Source organism: Scyliorhinus canicula, chromosome 4, assembly GCF_902713615.1.
Source record: "Scyliorhinus canicula chromosome 4, sScyCan1.1, whole genome shotgun sequence".
Taxonomy (NCBI): Eukaryota; Metazoa; Chordata; class Chondrichthyes; order Carcharhiniformes; family Scyliorhinidae; genus Scyliorhinus; species Scyliorhinus canicula.
This window is the reverse complement of record NC_052149.1, coordinates 69,015,756-69,040,199: the sequence shown is the minus strand read 5'-3', so window position 1 is coordinate 69,040,199 and position 24,444 is coordinate 69,015,756. Positions and strand designations below refer to the sequence as shown.

The following is a 24,444-nucleotide window of genomic DNA, read 5'->3' as shown; positions in this document are numbered from 1 at the left end:
GGATCAAATGATCAAACACTCCTCTGCTGAATTCACTATTCTAGAATCATCCTGGGTTAGATTTATTCCAGAAATGTGGCAACTGGGTCCACTTCAAGTCGTATGGCAGAAGAGGCTGATGTAAGAGGGCTCTGTTGCAGAGGCAGAGACATAAAGCCGGGGGGGGGGATAACTGTGGTCCTTGCAGTGAGTGCATTGTTCAACATCTTTGCCACCGGCTGCTTCCAGGGCTCCACTGACAACATGTGTGGCATTTTGCTGGCTGCCACACAGCTGCATTAACTTCTGTCATGTTAATTCATTAAGTTTACCACAGATTATGATAGCCAGACGGCCAAGGCAATGGGCTTCACAGCCATTGCTCATTTCCCTAGAGTACAAGGAGTAATTGACTGCTCTCGTGCTGTTATTAGAGCACCCTCACAACAACCAGCACCATATGAGAACCACAAGGGATTCCTTCTCTAAAATAACCAGCTGGTCTGTAACCACAGACAAAGGATCGGTTAGATCTGTGCTGGTTTCCCAGGAAGCTCTCATGATTCATAAATCTTCCGGAATTTGTAACTTCCTGAGCTTTTCAAGGACCCTGCCAAGATTGACCGCTGAATCCTGGATGACGAGGACTATCGTCTCCGGTCCTGGTTAATGACACCACTGAGGCATCCGCACTGTGCAGCGGAAAAACACAGCCTGTGTCTCCACCAGAGCTATCAATAAACTGCCCATTTTCATGTTAAAAATACACTTCCGGGGAGTGGGGAATTTCATATGATGTCAGCGCGGGAATGGCTGCATTTTCACGAGTTCCGGCTCTGCTCGTCTTTCAACCTGCTGTTTTATGTTTGCACATTCTTTCTATGTCTTTTCTTGGCGTACATAGTTTGAAATATGTCCCAAAATCTGTTGGTCAATATTCCTGCACTGCTGAGTTGAGAGGAAATGCTTAAATCCTCGTTGATTCATGATGGCTGGAAGGAGTTGGGGGTGGGGGCCTTCTCATTAGTGGCGCAGCTGCTTTTGGGAGGCTTCCTGCCGTGACTGTGTGGAGTGTTCCCATGGATGATGGCTGCTAATGATGATGTTGATCCATCTGAATATCTCAGCTCTGTGCTGCAGCTGGTCAAAGTCCAATTTCAAGAGTTGCGAGGTGTTTATATGAAGGCATCAGTGGTGTACAAGGAGGTTCTTGTAATGAAGAGGCCACGTCCTTGGCGGATTCAGGGAGCACATTTAATCCTGTCTTGGAGACCTGGGGTTGGGTTGGCCTTCTGACCCCCGGTCCTATGTTGCCCTGACGTTGGTCGAGAGGGGTTGGGGATGGCTGAGCCTGCTGGGTCACACCCACTTCTGGTGCCTGGGCTGTAGGGTGCGTGACTTCAGATGAGATGGCACGTTGGAAGTAATGAGGATTTGTGCTTTGAATTCTTGGAAGATCCTGATTTGTCCTTGATTTATGCTTTTGTTATGCGCCAGTGGAGAAGTCTTTAACCCGATAACTTCTTCACATCTCAGTTGTTATCCTGGACTTTGTTCCTTGATAATCATGTTGTTGTCTGTTGATGTTGTCAACTTGCTTGCAGGCAAGGGAATAATTTGGGTGTGATGTTCTGTGTAGGAGCATTTCCAAGGCCTGAATATTGAGTCAGTTTTTACGTAGGGTACCTCCCTCTTAGTTATGGCTCAGCTTAATTCACAGCTCTGCAGACACACATCAGCCTGCTTTATTTTTCCAAGTTTGGTTCATGTACATGAGAGAAAGATCTGGATAAATGCCAAGATCAATCTAGCTAACACTGATAAAAACACACCAATTATAGGATTTACCAAAAATCAATAGCCCACCCCAGTTGGACTTGGTCCAATCCTTGGAGCTGTCACTTTTATATTATCCAGTAAAATTTACTTTAAGCAAAATGATGACTTGTGATCAGCTCATGATTTAACCTCAACCTGTTGTTTACCAGGAATTTGTGCCCATTCAAAAGTTGTTTTTCTGATAAACTTATCCTACGTGTCACAGTCAGTTCCTGTCCACCTCATTGTTCATTCAGGGGCAGGATGCCAAAGTTGGTTTCCTCTTTACACCATGGATTATTTGAGACAAGATATTGGGGGCCCCGATAAGAACTGTTTACTGAGTTGACTGTTATTTGCTGACCACAAAATCCTGTTTGTCTCAAAAACATGGGCAAGTTAGCTAGTTTAAATCCCATCATGCATTGTGGCCACTGCTTGGAGCAAGAGTTTAAATGCTTATTACTGCTATTTCCTAAAAATACAGGTTTAATGGTTAATAATGATTACTGGGTAAACTTGCAATGATTAATCTCAATCCTTAATAAACTAACTTATGTAGAACTATCTAGTGTTGTCCTAACTATTCAGTTTTAAGGGGTCTCATCTCTGGACATCCCACTTCATGATTGTGCAAATTATCTTTATCCTAAAGTATCCTGGGAGGGTGGGAGATGAGCAGTGCCAGAGCAAGGGGAGGGATGAAGGGTTTGGGTTGGTTCTGCCCTCGCTTTGTTCGAGGAGGTTCCCGCCCTTGAGAGCTAATCTGTATTTTTTAGTGCCCATTCCTTTTTCCAGGCATAGGCAGACTGTGTGTTATCCTGTTGAGGACTGGGAATTGGTTAACTAGAAGTGATGCTTGGTAATGCCTTGTTCTCTTCTGGTCATTCTGTAGCTATATTACAGCTATGTATTCTGGCCTGGGCCTGGAGAAGAGTTTAATTTTAGCGTTAATCAATTTCCCCTTTAATTCCGGGGTTCTCGGGATATTGTTTTCTTTCTCCTGTCATGTTGTTTTGAAGCTATGGGTATGATGGAGGGAATATGTTGGGAATTTTGTTCCTAATTCATCCGGTCTCATTTGTTCCCATTCTTGTGATGACTACTGTTTTACATTGTACCTGTTGTAAATTGATACCTATTGCCAGATTTCCTCCTCTTTTGTTTGTTTTGAGGCGATCTTTTGTAAAAGTGGAAAATTCCCCAATAAAAAGACGTTAAAAACATGCACTTCCTCTGCCTTAATGGGTCTGGAAATGCTCTGCAATATGCACCACACAACACAGGGCTTCATGGACAGTTGTATTACGTTGCACACGGCACAATGTAGAGATGAAACATTGTGAAACTTGTATCAGATTGACAGAGAGGAGCAACACACCTCCTCAGATGAGAATGAATGGGTTGAGCCTCAGGAAGAGGACATGAATGTCTATGAGCCTTTAATGGATGCCATGGAGTGGCATGCCAGAATACCAGGGATGATCTCATAGACATGAGATTTGTCCAAGATTGAGGAACCTACATGGCCATTGCCCCATCGCCAGGACATATTTACCTGTTCGGATTGTATATCAACACTTGCTGCCTTCGCCCAACCCTCTTCACTACATCTGCAATTGCATCCTTAACCATGTAGAATAGCAAAGGGAATGGGCGTCTATCACACACACTGTTAACCAGGAGACCTGATGCCAGTGGGCATACATCAAGCAGCCTATCATGACCGACATCCCAGAAGCTACTCAATTATCACATAAAGCAGTTCAGTTGTCCCTGTGGAACATAATCTCAGGCAATCTCTTTGACACCACATATAATGAAGCATCTGCAGGGCCCACTATGTCCCACAGACAGGCAAATATCAAAATGGATGAACGAACATTAAATAAGGACTAATTGCAAACACATAACACCATAATCTTTACATCCTAACATTCTGCTTGAGTGCCAAGCATGAGGCATGACCATATACTTGGGTATCAGACAAATCAAGTCCTAAAAAAAGATAATGAGCACATGAATAAAATAAAAATAATATATTGTGCAATATTTACATGCGACAAAGTGAATTTTGTAAATTCACCTTTGTTCTCTCCCTAAATTCTTACGTTTTCTGTCCCTACCACTAATATTGGTGCTACGTTAGCAGCGGAGGTTGATGCTGACAACTGAATGTGATGCCCATTTTCCAGCAAAAGCTTTCGTTGGCGGCCTCTGGAGATCTGAGACCTTGAAAGTACACTGGGTCATGCCCAGATGAAGGAGTAACTTCCTTAGCCATGCCTGCTGGAGGTAATGGGGTCAGTGGCAGAAAGAATGAGAAGAGGCTGCTTACCCTATGGGTGTCCTGACAGGACACCCCCAGGGTAGCTGACACACACTTTTCTTATTTCTGGGTGCACAATGGTACATCCCTGTTTCCCTGAGAAGGGGCACTTGGAGGGAGGGCATAGTGCCTCGGAACTCTTTACCCAGCCATTGCTGTACAAAGCATTTGGCTAGAGCGATTGAATGCAGGTCAGAGCGCAAGTGGGCAGATTACTTGACCTGGCTTTCCACAGTAATCGCCAACCTCCTCATAGAGGAAGCCATATGTTCATATGCCTGAGATGTGGCAAAATGCATGGCTTACATGGACGCCTCCATAGTCCATGTAAAGCTGCACCTAACGCCTGGCAGGGGCCTGTCATCAGTGTGGGGCTCAGAAGGACTCTGTTTCCCAACAGTCCTCCAAGAGTCTGGGATCTCGCCTGCTGGAATGTGCCTGTATTGTGTTCACAAGATTTTAAATGCAGCCCCTTTGTGGAATGGGTGGGTGTTGCTGTATTGCTGGAGAGTGCAGGAGAAGTTGTTGAGGGTTCATCCTCTGAGTCACTGGTGTCATCAACCCCAGCGATCATAGAATCATATAATCATAGAATTTACAGTGCAGAAGGAGGCCATTCAGCCGATCGAGTCTGCACTAGCCCTTGGAAAGAGCACCCGACTTAAGCCCACACCTCCATCCTACCCCGTAACCCAGTAACCCCACCTAACCTTTTTTACACTAAGGAGCAATTTAGCTTGGCCAATCCACTTAACCTGCACATCCTTAGTCTGTGGAAGGAAACCAGAGCACCTGGAGGAAACCCATGCAGACATTGGTAGAAAGTGCAGACTCCACACAGTCACCCGAGGCTGGAATTGAACCCAGGACCCTGGAGCTGTGATGCAGCAGTGCTGACCACTGTGCCACCATGCCGATGGAGTCTTTGGTCTTCTGGACTGACTGAGTCTTAGATTTGAATTGTAAAGGAGAGCACAAAGAAATATTGAAGGTTCCACACACTCTGAACACAGCACAGTTCCTCATGTGGTCCGGAGCACACATTACGGCAGCACCACGTTTGATGTATCCTACTCTGAAGTCTTAGCAATCTAGCCTTGCTGTCAGCTACAGCTTGGCTTCTCTGTTCTCCTGCAATCTGGAGGGATTCTACCTCAGAAGGGGTGAGGACCTTGAGATCAGGCATCTCTCTGCCCACCTTAACCCTTTCCTTCAGGTTATGGATCTGTTTGTCATCGGGGAGAAACTTGAGATTTATCGACTTGACAAATGCTAACGGACCTCCTTTTCCGCAGGTGTCCCACCACACTGGTCTGTCGATGTATTAAGTTGCATTCAATCACTCATTCGAGACAAGCTGTCACATTCTTGGTCTCAACTGCTGCGCAATCCTGAGGCTCATCACGCGTGCACCAGCCTAACCTACCTGCACATTTGCATAAATATATAACCTGATACCTACATAAGAGGCAATCCCATGTCATCGTGATACTTTCCCAGGTGAATCTACTGAGGACATTGATCCTTTTCCCTGCAGTGTGCCCAGTATTTCTGATGGACCCCACCATTGCTAACCTCGCCTGAGACCTTCATCCAGGCTGCTTTGGTCTGGCAGGAAGATGTCCTGTTCCCATTGCTGGGGAAGAGCGCCTTCCACTGCTCCCTGATGGCTTGGCAGGGTATCTGTTGGAAGGCATCACTGAAACATGGAGCCAATCCATGTCGTCACTCCGACATCTCCAAACCGACGTGGAAGGGCCTTGGACTTGATGGGATGGGTGGGTGAGGTGGGGGGTTCAGGATAGTACAGGTTAATAAAGGGAAATGACAGGGGGAGGAGTTGGAAAGGGCTTGAGGAGGATGAAGGAATCCACAAAACAAACAGCTCAGACAAACACCAAATAGTGACATTACAGGATGCTAGAATTTAACTTAATTAATTAAGAAAATAATTAATTACTTAATTAAGACACAATAAGGATGGATAGGCAGGTCATGTGCTGAAACTGCAGAATGGGGAGGTGGTGGTGTAGTGGTGTTGTCACTAGACTAGTAATCCAGAGACCCAGGGTAATGCTCTGGGGACCCAGCTTCAAATCCCACCACTGCAGATGGTGAAATTTTGATACAATAAAAATCTGGAATGAAAAGTCTAATGATGACCATGAAACCATTATCGATCATCGTAGTTCACTGATGTCCTTTAGGGAAGGAAATCTGCCATCCTTACCTGGTGTGGCCTACATGTGACTCTAAACTCCAATCTGGTTGATTCTTAACTGCCCCGTCAAGGGCAATTAGGAATGGGCAATAAATGCTGGCCCAACCTGCGACGCACACTTTCCATGAACAAATAAAAAAAATGTGGGAGCTCCTGGATACAGGTGTGATTCAGGGCTAACACATCTGCCGGAAGTGTCTGCAACCCAGAGCTTCACTCAGTCATTAAGCTGGGGATCGAGTTGTGGACACTGCAATGAATCTAAGGATGTGGCAAATTATTGGACTCTTTGCTCCAGAAGACAGACACACGCCGTAGGATAGGGTCTTCTGCTAGATTCATGCGTCACCAACTCAACATTGTATAAACTTTCTGTCTTGTTTGACCTAGAACTGAGATACCGAACCTCATATCTTGTCCACCATCAGATCTGCCTACTTCAAGCTGACAACTTGCCCCACCTCAACCCCATGTTCACTGAAATTGTCACCTATGTCTTTGACATCTCCAGGTTAAATTTCGCCAACTTCACCTTAGCAGGTGTTGCTCCCAAAACACATAAACGTGTTCAAACTTCAGCCAGTCAGCCACATTCTATCCTCTCCAATGTCTTATATGTCCCCACTAACTTTTATATGCTCCCAATCTATTCAGTGCATTGATTTCAAAACCATTGTAATTATTTAGAAATTCCTCATGTCCTAGACCAAGCCTGTTACAATTCTTAGCATGGGGTGATTTGTCTTTTTTCTTTTAGGATCAGTGTGTGGAAATTCAAAGGTATCTCAGCAAACACAGCATTTCCCTGTCATTGGCAGGATGAGGGTTACCTTAAATAATGCATGCATCTTAATATCTTGAAGCATAACTTCACTTTCAAACTTAAAATTTGCATGGTTTTAAGGCATTACATAGGAAAATAAAGAGCATACAATTAAGGTCCATTTCGTCAACACGATCCAATGTATGATTATCTCATAGACTACTCTCCTCTTCACCACCATCAACACTTATCAATTTTCAGAACTGTTATCAAAGAGAAAATGCTGGAAAATCTCAGCAGCTCTGGCAGCATCTGTTGGGAGAGAAAAGAGCTAACATTGAGTCCAGGTGACACTTTGTCAAAGCTTTTATTAAGAACTACTGTATTATGTTCCTTTCTAAAACAACCCTGCAAAAAAAAAAGCCATAATCTTCTCAAAATCCTTCTTAGCAAACTCTAAGTTGATTTCCTTTTAAAAGTGTGAATTAACCAAATTTGTCTATTTTCTCATGAAGAATTATTTTCTTTCGTAACCTTTTTTGATATTTTTAAAAATTTATACTTGTGCTCATATCTTCACCTAAAAAGTTTATTCCAACTTTGTAAATGTGTTTATCTTAAAGACTTGAATTATGTTCACTCCCACATTAATTAACAGAAATAATGATTCGTTACCTGGATATATTACCCTATATTTATCTACATTAGAATCCATCTCATGTAACTCAGCTATTTAGATAATTGCTTAAAGTCTCTCTGAAGATAATGAACCTTTCTGCTTATTACTTGCCCACATTGCTTTGTGTTCACAATCCTAAATAGCTTTCCGTCTATATTTATCCTTATGATCTTCAGCCTGTTTTATAACCAGTTATTTTTAAGGGAAGTAATCAATGCAGCATTGTTAATTTTAATGGGAGCTTTTTCTGCATATTTACAAGTCTAAGCGAGGGGAAGCACTTATTTGCATTCTAGTGAATTTTCATTAGAGTTATGACTGCAAGTTCTGTTGTGTGAATTTATGGACAGAGGATGATATGCTACAGTTTCTGACTGGCAAGAAAAGCTAGAAATGCATCGGGGTTAAATTCCACATTGATTTTCCTGTACTAATTCTTGTTTAATTACTGGTCACAGTAAATAATTGGAAGCACCTGCTTTATATACTGCTCTAGGATTCAGTTCAAAAGTATTATAACATTATTACCAAACTGCTAATATTTTAGCTAAAATATTATTAAAAGTATTATTTTGTCAAATGGGGCTAACATCCAAGGGACTTCTATTTATTCTTCCACAAAAGCATAATGTTGTTTATTCTAAATGTTTTTTAAAACAATTTTCGGTTTTGTGTATTTCTCTACAATCTTTTTTATTTTTGAGAATCTTTTGCTCAACCACTTGAGAAATCAGTGCAAGAGATTGGAACATTCTATTTTGGACACATACCGCAAGTGCTTAGTAAACTAAAGGTCAGATGGAGAATAAAGCTCCTTTCAGATCCCTTCAACTCAAATGAACAGCTCAATTAAACCAGGTTAACATTTTTAATTTCCCACACTCGCCAACCTCCCTTCTATCTAAAGGATATGATAATTCAATACTACAGATTTAGGAAATATGAAATAAAAGCAAAATAATAAATGTATACATTGCAATACACTTTAATTCATAATTAAGTCAATCCATAACTCTCATTCTTGCTTCAACAGGGTATCTTTGTCACTAGAGTGCAACCTGATGGACCAGCATCCAATCTATTACAGCCTGGAGACAAGATCCTTAAGGTGAACTGGATTGTTTAGAAATTCCACTGGGAATAAGATCACTAATTTAATGGTGTGGGCCGACGCCAGTCACATTTCCAACAGAAAGATGACATGTATTCCATCCTGTCAAACCCAGATACCAAGTGAGAAAGAATATCTGCTGACCCATGATATCACCCAACTTTGAAGGTCTATTTTCATTACCTTGGAAACATTTCAAACAGATTGAAGATTAGGTCTACACAGTAGGCTTGTTACAAAGTTGGTCCATGTGGAGTCAAGAGGACAAATAATTTAATGGCTAAAATGGCAAAAAGAAAAAAAGCTGAGAGTAGGGATAAAGGATAATTGTTCAGATTGGATGGCGCTAGAAAATGCTGTTTCACAAGGATCAGTGCTAGAATGTAACATAATATAAAAAGACATTAAACATTTTCAGGATGGACAAATTAACTTTAACTTAGGTAAATGTGTGGTGATGCACTTTGGTAAGAAACATTATGTACACCTTAGAAAATTGAAAAACAATGAATGGGGTCGATGTTGGGGTACAGGTGAACAAATCATTAAAACCAGCATTGCAGGTCAGAAAAGTAATGCCAATTGCTAACAAAACACTAAACTATTTCTAGAGGCATAGAATTAAAAAGCAGTGAAGTTATGTTAAAACTTGCAGAGTACCTGGTCAGGGTGCTCCGAATGAGTATTGCACATAGTTTTAGTCTCCAAACTATAAAACTGACATAGAAGCACAGAAGAAAGGGTTTTTGAAAATTCGAAGCAGTGTAACTATACAATATGCCTGATCTTTCTTGTGGAATCAAGGTCTCATTTGCCTCTTTCAGGTGGATATTAGTTGAAGAATAGCCTCCGGATCAATATTTCTTCCTTTAACAGCACTGGAAAAAGTAGATTAAATAATGAATAATACTATTACTGTTTGTGGGAACATGTTTGCAAAATATCTGCTGCATTTACTTTGCAACTGTCTGTAATTCAAAATATGGAGTAAGATTTGACAATTTTCTCAGAGACCTGATAGGTACTAAATGAATACAAGTCATTTCTTTTACTTGATGAGTCCACTTTACAAAGTTAGGTTCACTTTGCCCTAAGGGTGGCAAAGTGGTAGCATCCCTACCTCTGAGCTTGAAACTCTGGGTTCAAGTCTCACGTCATGACTTACTGGCAATGGAAGGTGCATTCCTATATGGCTAAACTGGTTGATTGCCAAACCTGCATTTCATCTATGGCAGGCAGTAACATTGGGAGGGTACAGTGGTCAACCAGAGCCTGCAAACCACTATAATACTTTGCCAAGTGTAATCATAGATCACTCCATGGCAATCCATTGTCGCCAATTTCCGACTCGAGCATGGCACTTGGAGAGAGAGAGAGATATGAAAGAGTAACTGGCCAAGTTATCTAGGTAGCACATTAGGGAAGTCAGTGGCGTAGTGGTTCTATCAGTGGATTAGTAATCCAGAGGGCCATGCTAATGCTGTGGGTACATAGGTTCAATTATACATGGCAGCTAGTGAAATTTTAATTCAATTAATAATTCTGCAGTTATAAAGCTAGCTTAAATAATGATTTCCAAGTAGAAATCCACTATCCTTACCTGGTCTGGCCTACATGTAACTCCAGACCCACACAATGTGGTTGACCCTTAAATGCCCTCTTAAATGGCATACTTACCTGGCAGGGGTGAAACCATGATCAAGAAGGTGGTTCGCCCAGGACGAGGCTAGCCCATTGCACTTCGGGTGTGCTGACCCCTGCGATGTCCCCAAATGCGGGATACTCGACTGCAAAATTTGTGGTAGTGGGGGACTGCGTCGCGCTCTCCCCTGACGTAAATTTTTTTTTAGGGGCTGTTTAGCTCACAGGGCTAATCTTTGAAAGCAGACCAAAGCAAGCCAGCAGCACGGTTCAATTCCCGTAACAGCCTCCCCGAACAGGCGCCGGAATGTGGCGACTAGGGGCTTTTCACAGTAACTTCATTTGAAGCCTACTCGTGACAATAAGCGATTTTCATTTCAAATAGAACATAGAACACTACAGCGCAGTACGGGCCCTTCGGCCCTCGATGTTGCGCCGACCTGTGAAACCATCTGAAGCCTATCTGACCTACACTATTCCATTTTCATCCATATGTCTATCCAGTGACCACTTAAATGCCCTTAAAGTTGGCGAGTCTACTACTGTTGCAGGCAGGGCGTTCCACACCCCTACTACTCTCTGAGTAAAGAAACTGCCTCTGACATCTGTCCTATATCTATCACCCCTCAATTTAAAGCTATGTCCCCTCATGTTGGTCATCACCATCCGAGGAAAAAGACTCTCACTGTCCACCCTATCTAACCCTCTGACTATCTTATATGTCTCTTTTAAGTCACCTCTCAGCCTTCTCCTCTCTAACGAAAACAACCTCAATTCCCTGAGCCTTTCCTCGTAAGACCTTCCCTCCATACCAGGCAACATCCTAGTAAATCTCCTCTGAACCTTTTCCAAAGCTTCCACATCCTTCCTATAATGTGGTGACCAGAACTGCACACAGTACTCCAGGTGCGGCCGCACCAGAGTTATGTACAGCTGCAGCATGACCTTGTGGTTCCGAAACTCAATCCCCCTGCTTATAAAGGCTAGCACACCATATGCCTTCTTAACAGCCCTATTAACCTGGGTGGCAACTTTCAGGGATTTATGTACCTGGATGCAGAGATCTCTCTGTTCATCTACACTACCAAGAATCTTGCCATTAGCCCAGTACTCTGCATTCCTGTTACAATCTATTGCACAAATGTCAGCCACTCAGCTCAAGAAGAATTAGGGTTGGGCAACAAATACTGGCCTTGTCAATGTTCCACAAAAGAATGAAAAAGCATTTGACCAAGTATGTCACCCAGGTGCCGAATCAAACTCAAAACAATGGGGATCCGGGGAAAACTGTCCCTGATTGAAGTCATATTTGGCACAAACATTGTTGGGAGACCAATAATTTCAGATCCAGGACACAGCTGTAGGAGGTTAGCACTTCTCAAACACACAACCTCCACCACCTAGAAGGAGTAGTAGTGTAGTAGGTTCATGGGAAGACCTCCAAGTACCTCCTGTTACACCATGTCAACTTACCGGCATTCCTTCACCATCATTGGTTTAAAATCCTATCACTCCCTCCCTAACAGCATTGTAGAAGTACCTTTAGGATATAGATTGCAGTGGTTCAAGAAAGAAGATCACCATCACCTTCTGAAAGGCAACTAGAGATGGCCAATAAATACTACAATTTGGCAGTAATGCTTATATCTTGGGATTAATTTAAGGGCAGAGCCACTGTAAATATTTAAGAAAACAATTCTTTTGGGGATGTACACATTTGTGATATCCTAAATTCTTAATCTTCCTATAGTGTACAAACAAATTCAGAAAATATGGAAAAATCAAAGATCCATGCCACTCACCGCATGTTTTACAGCGGCGCTATTGGCTGGTGGCGGGATCTTCTGGTTCCGCTGTTGTCAATGTGGTTTCCCATTGAACGCACCCCTTGCTGTCAGAAAATTCAGGGTAGGGGTGTGCCATCAGCGAAACCGCAAGACCTTGCCGGTGTGAACGGCTAGAAAGTTCTGGCCTAAATGTGCCTCATAATAAGAATTGAGTGGCACATGGTTTTCACGCCAATGACTTGGTACTGCCCAGAATGATAGAGTAATTTTAAGAGGCTTATGTAAAATTAGTTTGGAGAACTTTAATCCAGCTTCTGCCAAGTGTGGGCCAGCACCACAAAAATATCCTGAAGTGGCAAATTATCAGGAGGCTACAACAGTGATTGGTATAGAAAATGTCAATCTATGACACTGGAGAATATACCTTTAAAATTAAAAGGGCAAGCAGTTGTGACAGAAATTGGAAGAGTTTTTTGTTGCATCTAACTTGTGCTGTAACGCCCAGCTAACATCACATATTTTCACGGTCATTGAAAACACCATAAAGATCATGGATATTCATTGTAGTTATTTTTTTATAAAGATATGTATTTTTCTTTGTTGTAGGCAAATGGACACAACTTTATACACATGGAACATGAAAAAGCCGTCTCACTTCTTAAGAGTTTCCAGAATACAGTGGATCTGATAATCCAACGCGAGATTCCAACCTAGAACTTGACTGATTTTTTTCAGTAGTAAAATGTTTAATTTAAGATTAAAACTCTTCACTGCAGCTTCCTGTGAGGAAAGCCAGGCAATTTTTTTCCATTTTTTTGCCAATTGCTGGACCAATGGCAACACTTGTGCCAAACTTATCATTCTTATCTACCAGTATTAAAATGTTTAGTATTTTATCTTCACAAATTTATCATTTGAGATTGATGTTTATGTGGTGACTTTACATCCTGTCAGCTAGAGGCTGTGAAATGGCAGGTCATTTGGTGCACTTAGCTATATATTATAATATTATTAATAATTATAATATATATCATTCATTCTCAGAGTGGGTTTTTTGTTAGGTACCTGAGCACCCAAAGCACACATGCTCGTTAGATATTGCACCACCATTAAACACTGCCTCAATCTTGTATATGCCTCTTTTTTGTAAAAAGCAAAAATACATCAACAAATGCAGTGAATTGTGTACTGAGAAATTTAAAGCTATTTTCTTATCAATTAATATCTTAAATGAATTTGGACACAGAGGAGGGTTCAACAAATGATGTCATCTGTTCCATGAAAAGCAATCAAAAACGACTATAAGATAGGAATTCCACGATGATTGTATACCTACCCATCTACAAAATAAGGCAGAGGTGTCCTCCTGGCTTTTCTAGGCCTGAAACAAAATACCTAAAGCAGAAGGGAAGTCAGGCCAGAGGAGAATGGAATTTCTGTTAAATTCTATGGCATTGTCTTTTTCAAACATAACTGATAAATATTAAATGCAAGAACATCTTAATAATACATGTTGACGAGGAAACAATTAAGAGTTCTCAACAAATATTTATCCCTTCAAACATTCCCCCCCCACCCCGTATAATATTTATGAGAAAGAATTGATTTTATGTCATGTATTGACCACAATGGTCAGATTTGGCACCATAACCTGTCAACAGTATAAATAAAAGTTCACCCCTTTCTTCTCCTGTACCCATACATCAACAGATGCACAGCCCAGCACCAGAACTGAAAATGTACCTTCTGTGGGTTTTCACTATAAATGTAACATAAACAAAAGCTTGCCCTGAACCCAAAACTGCTGTCTAATGAGATCTCTATGCGTTCAGGGAATAAAGTGAGCTATGCCAAGTCTCAAATTTGCCTCATTGCATGAAGTTAGATTTGAACAGTCAACAGATATATAAATGATACAGCCCACAGACAAGAGTTTACTGGGATCATTCTTGGCTCTTTAAGCAGGAACAGGCAATAATTGAGTGTGCTTTGTAAGGATACATATAACTAACATTGCCGCCAAATGTAAGCTTCATATTGTGCCTCAAGCATATTATTATAAATATCGCAACCATTCTCTTTCATTTTACTTAAAAAATCTTTGCTAACACGTTCTGGTTGGTGAATATTCCTTTGGTTTACAATTACGGAAGAATTCATTGTGCTTTGAGAGTTGGAGTGTCATTTTCCATTTTATTAAAAAAAGAACTTAAGCTGTTTTGATTTTAAAAAACTTTTGGAAAATATGTTTTTGATATTATGTGTCTCCTCTCTGCTGTAGTACTTAATTATATAAATAATGTTCTAATGCCAGTAGATGACTGAGTTGAGTCAATGCTCAAAGGGATTAAACTTGGATGATCAACACATTTCACAGAGCTTAACAGCTCAAGATATAATTGAAATTTTAATTAGATTTTCTGACAAGTGCCAATTTATATTGCAGTACCTGAGATTTAATAATGAATGTACAATTTTATAAAAAAGAGAAATAATTATTTTAAAACAACTCCTCCAAACAGATAAGATTAGATCAGTGAAAATAAACTGGGCAAGTTTATTGAGTGTATTTATCATGTATTCCCAAAGTAAATCATTCAATTTATAATCCATTAAATAGAATATGCAGCGTATATAGCCAGTTAGAATAGTCAAAATGTGTTGCAAAACGAATACTCCAAATTAACCCTTTTCAGAAGCTTTTGTTGCCATGGGTGACTGGTTAGGTAAATTTTCAACTTATATATTTAGTTGTTGAAATGATCACTCTTATGGTAATAAAGATACTCAAACATCAATTACTTTTATACTAAGCATGCAATTCAAATATTAAATGCGTAACTCAATTAAAACATTTATATTTTTTCCTTATTGCCGCCATTGTCTATCTGTCCTCGCTTTATCATTTTAAAACTTAAGTGTAACCATTTATTAAACCATTCCTATCCCAAAAAATTTGACTGGCACTATGGCTCAGTTGATAGCAATCTTATCCCCTGAGTCTGCATCCCACTCTGGCAAATTGAGCATAAAGTCAGGCTGTCAATCCAGCTCAGCCCTTGTGCGACACTTTTGGAGATGCTGTTAAACTGATGCTCCACCTGCCCTTTGAGGTGGATGTAAAAGATTCTGAAGAATAGTGGGAGTTACCCCCAGTGCCTTGGTCAATATTTATCCTTCAAGCAACATCAGTGAAACACAATACGTAGTCATTATCTTATTGCTGCATGGGCCTGCTGTGTACAAATTGGTTACCAGGATCCTACGCTGCAAGTGACTACACTTCAAACATACATTGGTTGTAAAGTGTTTTGGGATACTAAGGACATGAAAGGCTCTATATAAATTGCAAGACTTTCTATGAATTAAATATTTAACTTTCTTCTTTAGTCTTGCTCCCGTTCTTTATTTTGCAACGAGGTAATTCATCAATGAGCCAGAAGATGTGTAACCTGTGAGTGCCTGGGCAAATAAAAATAAAATTGGGGGGTTGGTCTGCCAGTGTTGAGATGGGTTAAAATTTGTTTGTTAAAGGATGAAAACAAATCATTCCCTATGGTTAAGAATTAAATGCAGTAATGTTTAGTTTTTCACAAACTAAACCAAGTGCATAATATAGCCTTCAATGTGTGAGGCCCCTGCAGTTAGATTTCTGTCATTACTGCATGGTGATTAATTTACATTGGAACATCTTTTTTATTCAGTACCCACCTACAGTTTCTAATAAAACAATTATTGACAGCTTTTTGTTTTGCTTTTGTTAATTTAAGATATAATGGGCTTGCGTCTACTACCTCGATTTTAAGTCTACAATTGTAAACTGCTTGTAACTGTACATCAATAGTTGATAATTTATTGCCCTTATGGATATAAGCTGCAAATATAATTACTTATTAACCAACAAAAAAATTACATCAGCAATATAACCGTTGCCACCAGAATGCACTTAAGGTTAAAATGATCATAGAAGCCCTAGTGTAGGAGGCCATTCAGCTCAGTCTACACTGACCCTCCAAAAGAGCACCCAACCTAAGCCCACTTATCATCCTATCGATGTAACCCCACCTAATCCTTTGGGCAATAGGAGCAATTTGGCATGGCCAATTCACCTAACCTGCATATCTTTAGACTATGGGAGGAAACCAGAGCACCTGGATAAAATCCACACTGCTGAGTAGGATTTGAAGCATCTCAATTATTTCTGCTGTACAGAGCTCTGTGGCAGACAGTATTTCGTTATTTTATTTGCCCTCTTTTTTTCTAGTATAGATTTCTTTCTTACTGTTTTAATACTGTCATGAAACTTTCACCAACTTTTAATTGAAAATCAAAATTCCCACCAATATCTTGCTTTGAGGCTATTTTGAGTAGTGTAATGGGACATGGTCTGTGCCCATGACTCATGTGCTGGACTCAAAATTTCAATCATATCATGATTGGTCATTGAAGGATGACACAGGAAGAGTGGGAAAAAAATACAGGATCAATTCATAGAAGTAGGTTCCTTTTAAACTTGCCTTTTGGAAGCTGTGTTAAGACTGCCTGCAAATAGCAGGCTCTTCATGGGGAGCAAGGTGGTTAGGGAAGGGAGCAGTACTGAATTCTAGCTTGGTCAACATCCCATAGGTGGGTAGGTCATGAATGGAGTACCTAAAGTACATGAGGTAGCATATCTGTTGTGTATCATGGATACAAGGAAGGCAGATAGGGGCCAAATGACCCATAGGCTACATCATGATTAGTACTAGATCAGGTATTACAGAACAGGTTGTATTGTGAAAGTGAACCCTTATGTAAATGCAGCTTTGTTGATGTACAAGAAAAACTGTCACTCTTTTGTATGTGTCAAAATTCATAACAGAAAAAAAATCACGGTAAAATTTAGTCTCTAACTGCAGTATTTTGTAAATAACTGTCAATGACATTTAAATAAATTTTAATCATTTAGATTGTGAATGTAAACATCTGCTTCTGCAGTCAAAAATATTTTATTGGACTTGAAAGCTGCTTTATGTGCAAAAAAAGAAAAAAACTTTACAAGATTTTACAGTTTTTAGTTTCACAGACTATAGTGAAGTTGACAAACTTGTTTGTTGAAATGCACATGCAAGTCTAATCCTTCCAATTTTATTTATGTATTGACACTATTTTATTGGTACAGTGTATATTGTGTTCAGAATGCATTTTGCAGATTCTGTATGTATATATTTGAAGAAATTTTACCAGAGATTAAAAGAAATCAAGCCACTCATTCCAGTGTGGGTGCAAAGTATAACAGAGCTATTTTTCGGCTTTGAAATTCTGGGATTTTTTCTGTATTAAAAAAAGTGTTTGAATAATGTATGAAGTCTCTTTAATGAACAAATGTTAATTTAAATTGTCACACACTTGTAAATATCTCTTGCTAAATGGATTTATCATGCCAGCGCTGTGTTGCATAAGTCTCATTACTGAATTTCATAGTTTTTTAACTCCCAATTTTTAGGTTGAATTAATTAATTCTTAATGTATTAATGCTGTTGTCAAAATATAAAACTATGATAATTTGTTTTTCTGGAGCAGCTAATAGTGATTTTTGTTCATTGTCAAATCACATCAGAATTGATAACTTTCCATAAGAACAAAAATGTAATGTTTGCAACTCTCGCTAAAATATGGTTCAGTGGACCTTGGCAGCCCTCTCACATGAGACAGGATTCTCTGGCCTCCCAGGAGCATGTTTCTCAGCAGCGGGAAGCAGCTGGATTCTATGTTCCTGCCGCTGTCAATTAGATTTTCCATTGAAGCCACCCCACGTTGTTCAGAAACCTGCAGGCGGAGGCACGTTGCCAGCGGGACTAGAGAATCCCACCACCAGCAAACGACCAGAGAATTCTGGCCACAATCTACGTCCTTGAATTACTATGGCTAGACTGGAGATTGAACCTTTAAGCCCAAAGTTAAATAGTTTTAGTAGAACAGCATTGAATTTCATGGTGAAAAACACCAGGTACAAATTGGAATATTTTAGATCAAATTTTAAAATAAGATAATTTATCTTTATCCAGACTTTCTACAAGTTAATCTTTCTGTAAGTCTACGTTTAAAATTAGAAAAATATTTTTCTCTTTCCAATCTTTTCTCCCCTTAAGAAATAGGATGAATCCTTAGCAGCCGCACAGAGATATATTTAGTAGCTAGTGGATCTTTGGGGAAGATTTTGAAAATGGAGTACTGGATTCTTGCCTTTGCCAGACACGAGCGATCAATTGAAGTGGTTACACAACTAGTAGTCAATTAGCTGGTCACCTGGGGGATACGGCCGGGATCTTACTGACAACGGATATGCCTCATACTGTGTGCAAAACCCAGCAGGTCCCTGGAAGAGGCCTCTAGTGGCAAGCCTCAGGGCCAGCAAGGCCTTTGTTATTTTATCTGAGTTGGCTGGACAGCTGGTTCGTGATGCAGAGCGTGGCCAACAGGGTGTGTTCAATTCCCTTACTGGCTGAGGTTATTCATGAAGGCCTTCCTTCTCAGCCTTGCTCCTCACCTGAGATGTGGTGATCCTCAGGTTCAATCGCCACCAGTCAGCTCTCCCCCTCAAAGGGGAAAGCAGCCTCTGGTTATCTGGGACTGTGGAAACTTTACTATCTTTCTTCATCAGGGATGCTTTTGTCACATGGTGAGAGCTGCAGCCACAGGCCTGGCAGCAGTGGCCACAAATAACTTGCAACATTTCAAACATCTTCAGAGGGCGGCTCCATTTATCTTGAGGCCTCTTAATTAGCTGCCTCTGGTAAGATTGCACAGGAAGACAGCTGGCAACACCTACAGAGGTTGGACTTGTTTTTGGTCCCAACTTCAGGAAAATATTACAGTATTAATCCACCCAGTGACTCCTTTACTGACTGTCGATCTCCCTTTAGTATTTATGTCCGAGGCTAGTCATCATAGCTAAACTTATATTCACACACCTACATGGAGTTCTAGTGAGACTCAATTGGATAATCAGAAGCAGAAATCCTGATTTTCCTAAACTGAGGCAGTACAATCAACTATTGCATCTCTACCGCCAACCTTGCACAGATCGCCAAACTCAACATAGATTCTGAGTGTTCCTGGTCTAAATGCCTCAGAGATAATAACATCACTGTCACCAGTTGGGAGGCAGAAAAGTACAGGCATATTCAGTACAAAACAAACTGCAATATAGATCAAGTCATATCTGTTCATTTATTTTTAAAAGTAAAAACTGAAATGTGTTCACAGAAAGGTCAAGAGCACCATTGGCTGGAAAGTTTGTGCACATATGTCACAAATGGTTTGATAATCTGTCCTAATAGATTTTCCATTTATATAAACACACCTAACTCAAACCCTTGATAAACATAGATTTTTATTCATTTTAAGGGGTAACCACCCAATAGTACAATAAGGCATGTAGATTGAAACAATAACAAAGTGAAACATCCATGACTGGCAGAATGCAGAAAAGAAACTGAATCACACAAATATTTGGAACAATAAAACTGGTAAGCTGCAGCCACAGATTTATGTAAGAATGTGATTTAATATACTACAAGAGTTCAGTGTATAAAATAATTAGAAGCGCTTCTGCCTGGATAGATACAGAAAAAAGTTTTTGATAGTTCAATTCAGGCATAAAATGATTAGTAACGAGCTACATTAAAAGGATTCAATCATGTGATGCAGTGAAGTACACTTATGATTTTGGCATGCAATGTAGAAGTGTTTAATTGAGGGACTTTACCCACGTCCAATGAAAGTTGATACCCAGACAATCATTTCTTATTTTGTTAAATCATGTACATTATATTTACCCGCACTTAAATCAGACAATTAAGTCAGCTTTAAATCTGTAAACATGGAAAAGTCTAGAAAATACAATGGAACAAGCTAAGTTTCCTTTCAAAGCTTCCGAAACCTTTAAACAGTTTCCACATCTTCATAAAAGTAATCCTCCTTCTCCCAGGCACAGATTTATGTAGGAATGCGGTTTCTAAGATAGTCCAGGACTGCAGTTGTTCCTCTGGCCAAAATAGCTGCTCTTGGATTACGAAATGGGTTTCCTTCAAGTAGGAGAGTTCTACAATGAAAAATAAGGCAACACATTTGCACACTAGAAAATATACAGGTCACATAGTCAGATGTGTTGTTCTACAACATATTATGGGACTTGTTGGGGACAGGGAAGAAATGAGGCAAGGAGATTTAGTTAGATTTCCCGTTATAACAAGGAAACACTGGAAGGTGAGCAGGGAATCTGCTTTCAAAGTTTAGTCAGCTGCTAGGAGACCCACAAGAATAGCTTAGCAATCTCATGATCACCCTTGATTTTACATTACTGTTCAGAAGGGCATCCTGTTCATCACAGAAACTGGCAACTGGTATCGAGAAGTCAGAGGTGGGGAGAAACTGTGGATGCAAGTCTAAATATATGTAAGTATATGTAATATATATATCATGGGGATAGAGGCCCCCTTGGTCTCACATTTCAGCCCACCAGCCTCTGTATGCAAAGCATAATCCTCTGCTGTTTTCGACAACTCCAGCGTTATTCTACCACCAAACACATCTTCCCTTCACTGCCTCTGTCAGCATTCCGCAGAGACCGTTCCCTCTGAGATAATCTAATCCACTCCTCCACCATACCCAACATCTCTCCCATCATCCATGGCACCTTCCCATGCAATCAGAGGAGGTGTAACACCTGTCCCGTTACCTTTTCCATGCTTAATATCCCAGGCCCAATACATTCATTCCAGGTTAAGCAGCGTTTCACTTGCACCTCATTCAATCTGGTCTATTGCATTCGCTGCTCCCAATGTGGTCTCCTCTATATAGGAAAGGCCAAACGCAGACTGGGTGATCGCTTTGCTGAGCACCTTCGGTCTGTGCGCATTCAGGACCCTGACCTTCCCGTTGCTTGCCATATTAACAAATACCCTGCTCCCATGCCCTCATGTCTGTTCTTTGCCTGCTGCAATGTTCCAGTGAAGCTCAACACAAACTGGAGGATCAGCATCTCATCTTCCGGTTAGGCATGCTACAGCCTTCCGGTCTCAACATCAAATTCAACAACTTCAGATGATTAGCTCTACCCCATCTGTCTTCAACATTTTATTTCTTGTCTTTATATTCCCCCCCCGCCCCCCCCCCCCATCTTATCCCCCCTCTCCTTACCTTTTCTCCCCTTTACTTCCCCCTCCCCCCCTACATCTGTCACAGTTTACCATCTGATGTTAGCTTCTCTGCTGTTTGGCCTTTCACACCCTTTCTTCTCTCCGGGGACTGCCATTAGCACTCTTTTCCCTTGGGTTCTATGGCTATTAGCACTCTTTTCCCTTGGTTTCTGTGGTTATGACTCATCTTTTATTCCCTCACCCCACAGTAGAAATATCTCCCACTTTCTACGTATTTTAGCTTTGACAAAGGGTCATCTGGATTCGAAACGTTAGCTCTTTTCCCTCCCTACAGATGCTGCCAGATCTGCTGAGATTTTCCAGCATTTTCTCTTTTGGTACATATATTTAGAAAAATATATATTTGAACTCCAATCCCATCCAATATCTCATTACCCACCTTGAGCAGTGTACTTCGGATGGTCCCATTGTATGGTATGACATAACATATTTACCATATAGACAGCCACGTCTCATATTCTACGTTTTTGAAAATTGCTCCTTTGATTAGGCAGTTTTCCCAAATAATGCAGACACAAGTGATAGAAGATGCTTGCATCATTTGATTTGTCAACTCCTGGCTAAAAGTTATATTTTGCAACATCTATCCTTTATTGCTATTTCAATTGCACTCACAATTTAATCTTGGTCAAATCTCTAAAATTCTTGATACTAACTATATTGCAATATTATCTAAATTGAATAAAAAATGTCATTTCACGCTATGGGTGCGATCCAATGGCCAGGCTGCGCCGGCAAAGCAGCTCACCGCGGCACGGCGTGACCAATAAAAGGTGGGAGACCCTGCTCCCGGGATCTACCCCGCACGCAACGCTCCATAAGATCCAAGGCAATCGCGCAAGCCCTGGTGATGTATATCTTGCCCATTGTGGGCAGGATCACTTTTTGGCAAATCTGCATATCAGAGCCTGACAGTTAGTCTCACTATAATGTGCAGATTCCCAAGGTACCTGAGGCTTTGGGATTCATCCCCTTTGCATCAGATGAATGCCGTTCAGCACAGGTCTCTCCCAATGGGGACCAGATAGAACAACACTCATGTGGCTGTCCAAGGGGATCGGAGACCCCCAACAGCATGCTCTTTGGGAAGCGTGGTGCCCTGGCACTGCTGGTGCCACCTGGGCACTCTGGCAGTGCCACCTGGTCTCAGCACTGCGAGCACTGGGAAACACGCAGCTAAACACGCTCGTTATAAGACTTTGTTCCCATTTGGTTGAGTTGAGCCCTATAAATCTGTGGAATTAATAATTGACTTTTTTTTGTGTGCGTTCATTAATACTCCCATCATGAAATCAGTATCCAGCAGATCCATCATAGTCTACTCTGGCTGCAGTTCAGTATGCACTGGGACAAGAGCAGCTATGTTGTGGGAACACCACCACCTGCAAGGCACACACTATCTTGATTTATACATATATTGCCACACCTTTTTACCTACCTAATCCCATGGTTAACAAGAAAGCATCCCTTCCACAGCAACTAAAGAAGAGCAGAAATGTCAGCTCTGCTAGCATCATTCACATCCAAGGACAAATATATATTAAAATAAATTGCAAATGATTTTAATTCCCCAAAACTACTGAAGTGCTGCATCAGCAAACAAAGTTAAGTGGGAGCATCTGTTGAATTATAATAGAGCTGCATTTATTTGTACCATGTTGTCATATGACAAACCAACCAAAACCATATAAAAGTAGTTAAATCCACATTAGCAATATTCTTTTTCTCTTCTTAATAACCATAAATAATCTCAGTTGAATTTTTAAAAACTAAATTACACCATTTTAAAGTGCAACAAGAATCAAGTGCACTGTGGTTTAGATGGCAGAACTCTTGTCTCCGAGTCAGAAAGGTTGTGGGTTCAAGTTCAACTCCAGAAATAGAAGCACAAAAATCTAGGTTGAGATTCCGGTTCAGTAATTAGGTAGTGCTGAACCATCAGAAGTGCTGTCTTTCAGTGAGATGTTAAATCAAGAATCTGCCAGATACATGCAAACTATCCTGTGGCATTACTTAAGAGCAAGGGAGTTATCTTCATTGTCCTGCCCAATGTTTATCCCTCAATTAATTCAAAAACCGATCAGCCAATCATTATCACATTGTTGTTTGTGGGAGCTCGCTGTGTGCAATTTGGCCACAATATTTCCTACAAACTGTTTCAAAAAGACTTCATTGGCTGTAATGCGCTTTCATACATCCTGAGATCGTGAGAGGTGCCAAATACATAAAACAGATGATTATTTACATGAGGAGAGAGGTGGCAGAATGCTGCAGGACAAAGGGACCTGTGTTCTTGTACACAAATCACAAAGAATAAGTAAGCAGGTACAGCAGGTGATTGGGAAGGCAAATCTTATGTTGTTTTGTACTGCAAGGGGATCAGGTATCAAAGTATGGAATTCAACTGTAGAGCATTGGTGAGACTTCACCTGGTGTACTGTACAGTTTTGGTATACTTATTTAAGGAGAATATCCTTGCATTGGAAACAGTTACAGAAGGTTGACGTACCATCAATTGGACTCGAGACACGATGAAGATCCAAACTGTGGCTTTAATCAGCTAGTTGTTAGCCCGGTGGTCGACTACAGAGAAAGGCCGACCGCCAGGAACTCTGGGTACTTATACCCCGCCTCAGAGGATGAGAGCCACATGACCAGCCAGAGCCAATGGGAAACCAATGCTTGCACCAATGGCAGTGCTCACATTCATACCGCCATATTCACCCCTTGTGGAGAAAGAAGGCGGGGCGGGCGGGTCAAGGGAGGACTGGTGGTATGAGCAGCGAAAATCGAGAAAGGTGGGCTGCCCACTGGCTCGTGGCAAAAAAACAATACTACTACTACTAACTTAAGGTGCAACAGAATAACAACAAAGTCCAAAAACAAATGTCCCATGGTCGCATCAGATGGACA

General features: G+C 40.8%; 2 protein-coding genes and 1 non-coding gene across 7 annotated transcripts in view; 2 read left to right on the top strand and 1 right to left on the bottom strand.

Moving 5' to 3' along the window:
* Positions 1–17,669, top strand: part of lrrc7 (leucine rich repeat containing 7) — a 1,013,254-nt gene extending 995,585 nt beyond the window's left edge. For all 4 annotated transcript variants that reach the window (XM_038794406.1, XM_038794408.1, XM_038794407.1 and 1 more), the window contains 2 exons: positions 8,823–8,897; positions 12,935–17,669. In XM_038794406.1, the coding sequence (XP_038650334.1) occupies positions 8,823–8,897; positions 12,935–13,042 (183 nt within the window). In that variant the 3' untranslated portion in view covers positions 13,043–17,669. The remainder of the gene's footprint in view (positions 1–8,822; positions 8,898–12,934) is intronic.
* On the top strand, positions 10,570–10,732 carry LOC119965502. Its single transcript, XR_005460528.1, has one exon. It is a non-coding gene; the product is annotated as a U1 spliceosomal RNA (small nuclear RNA).
* Positions 17,670–19,521: 1,852 nt separating the features above from the next.
* The window catches only part of lrrc40 (leucine rich repeat containing 40), a 138,584-nt gene continuing 133,661 nt past the window's right edge, over positions 19,522–24,444 (bottom strand). For both annotated transcript variants that reach the window (XM_038794400.1, XM_038794399.1), the window contains one exon: positions 19,522–20,414. In XM_038794400.1, the coding sequence (XP_038650328.1) occupies positions 20,309–20,414 (106 nt within the window). In that variant the 3' untranslated portion in view covers positions 19,522–20,308. The remainder of the gene's footprint in view (positions 20,415–24,444) is intronic.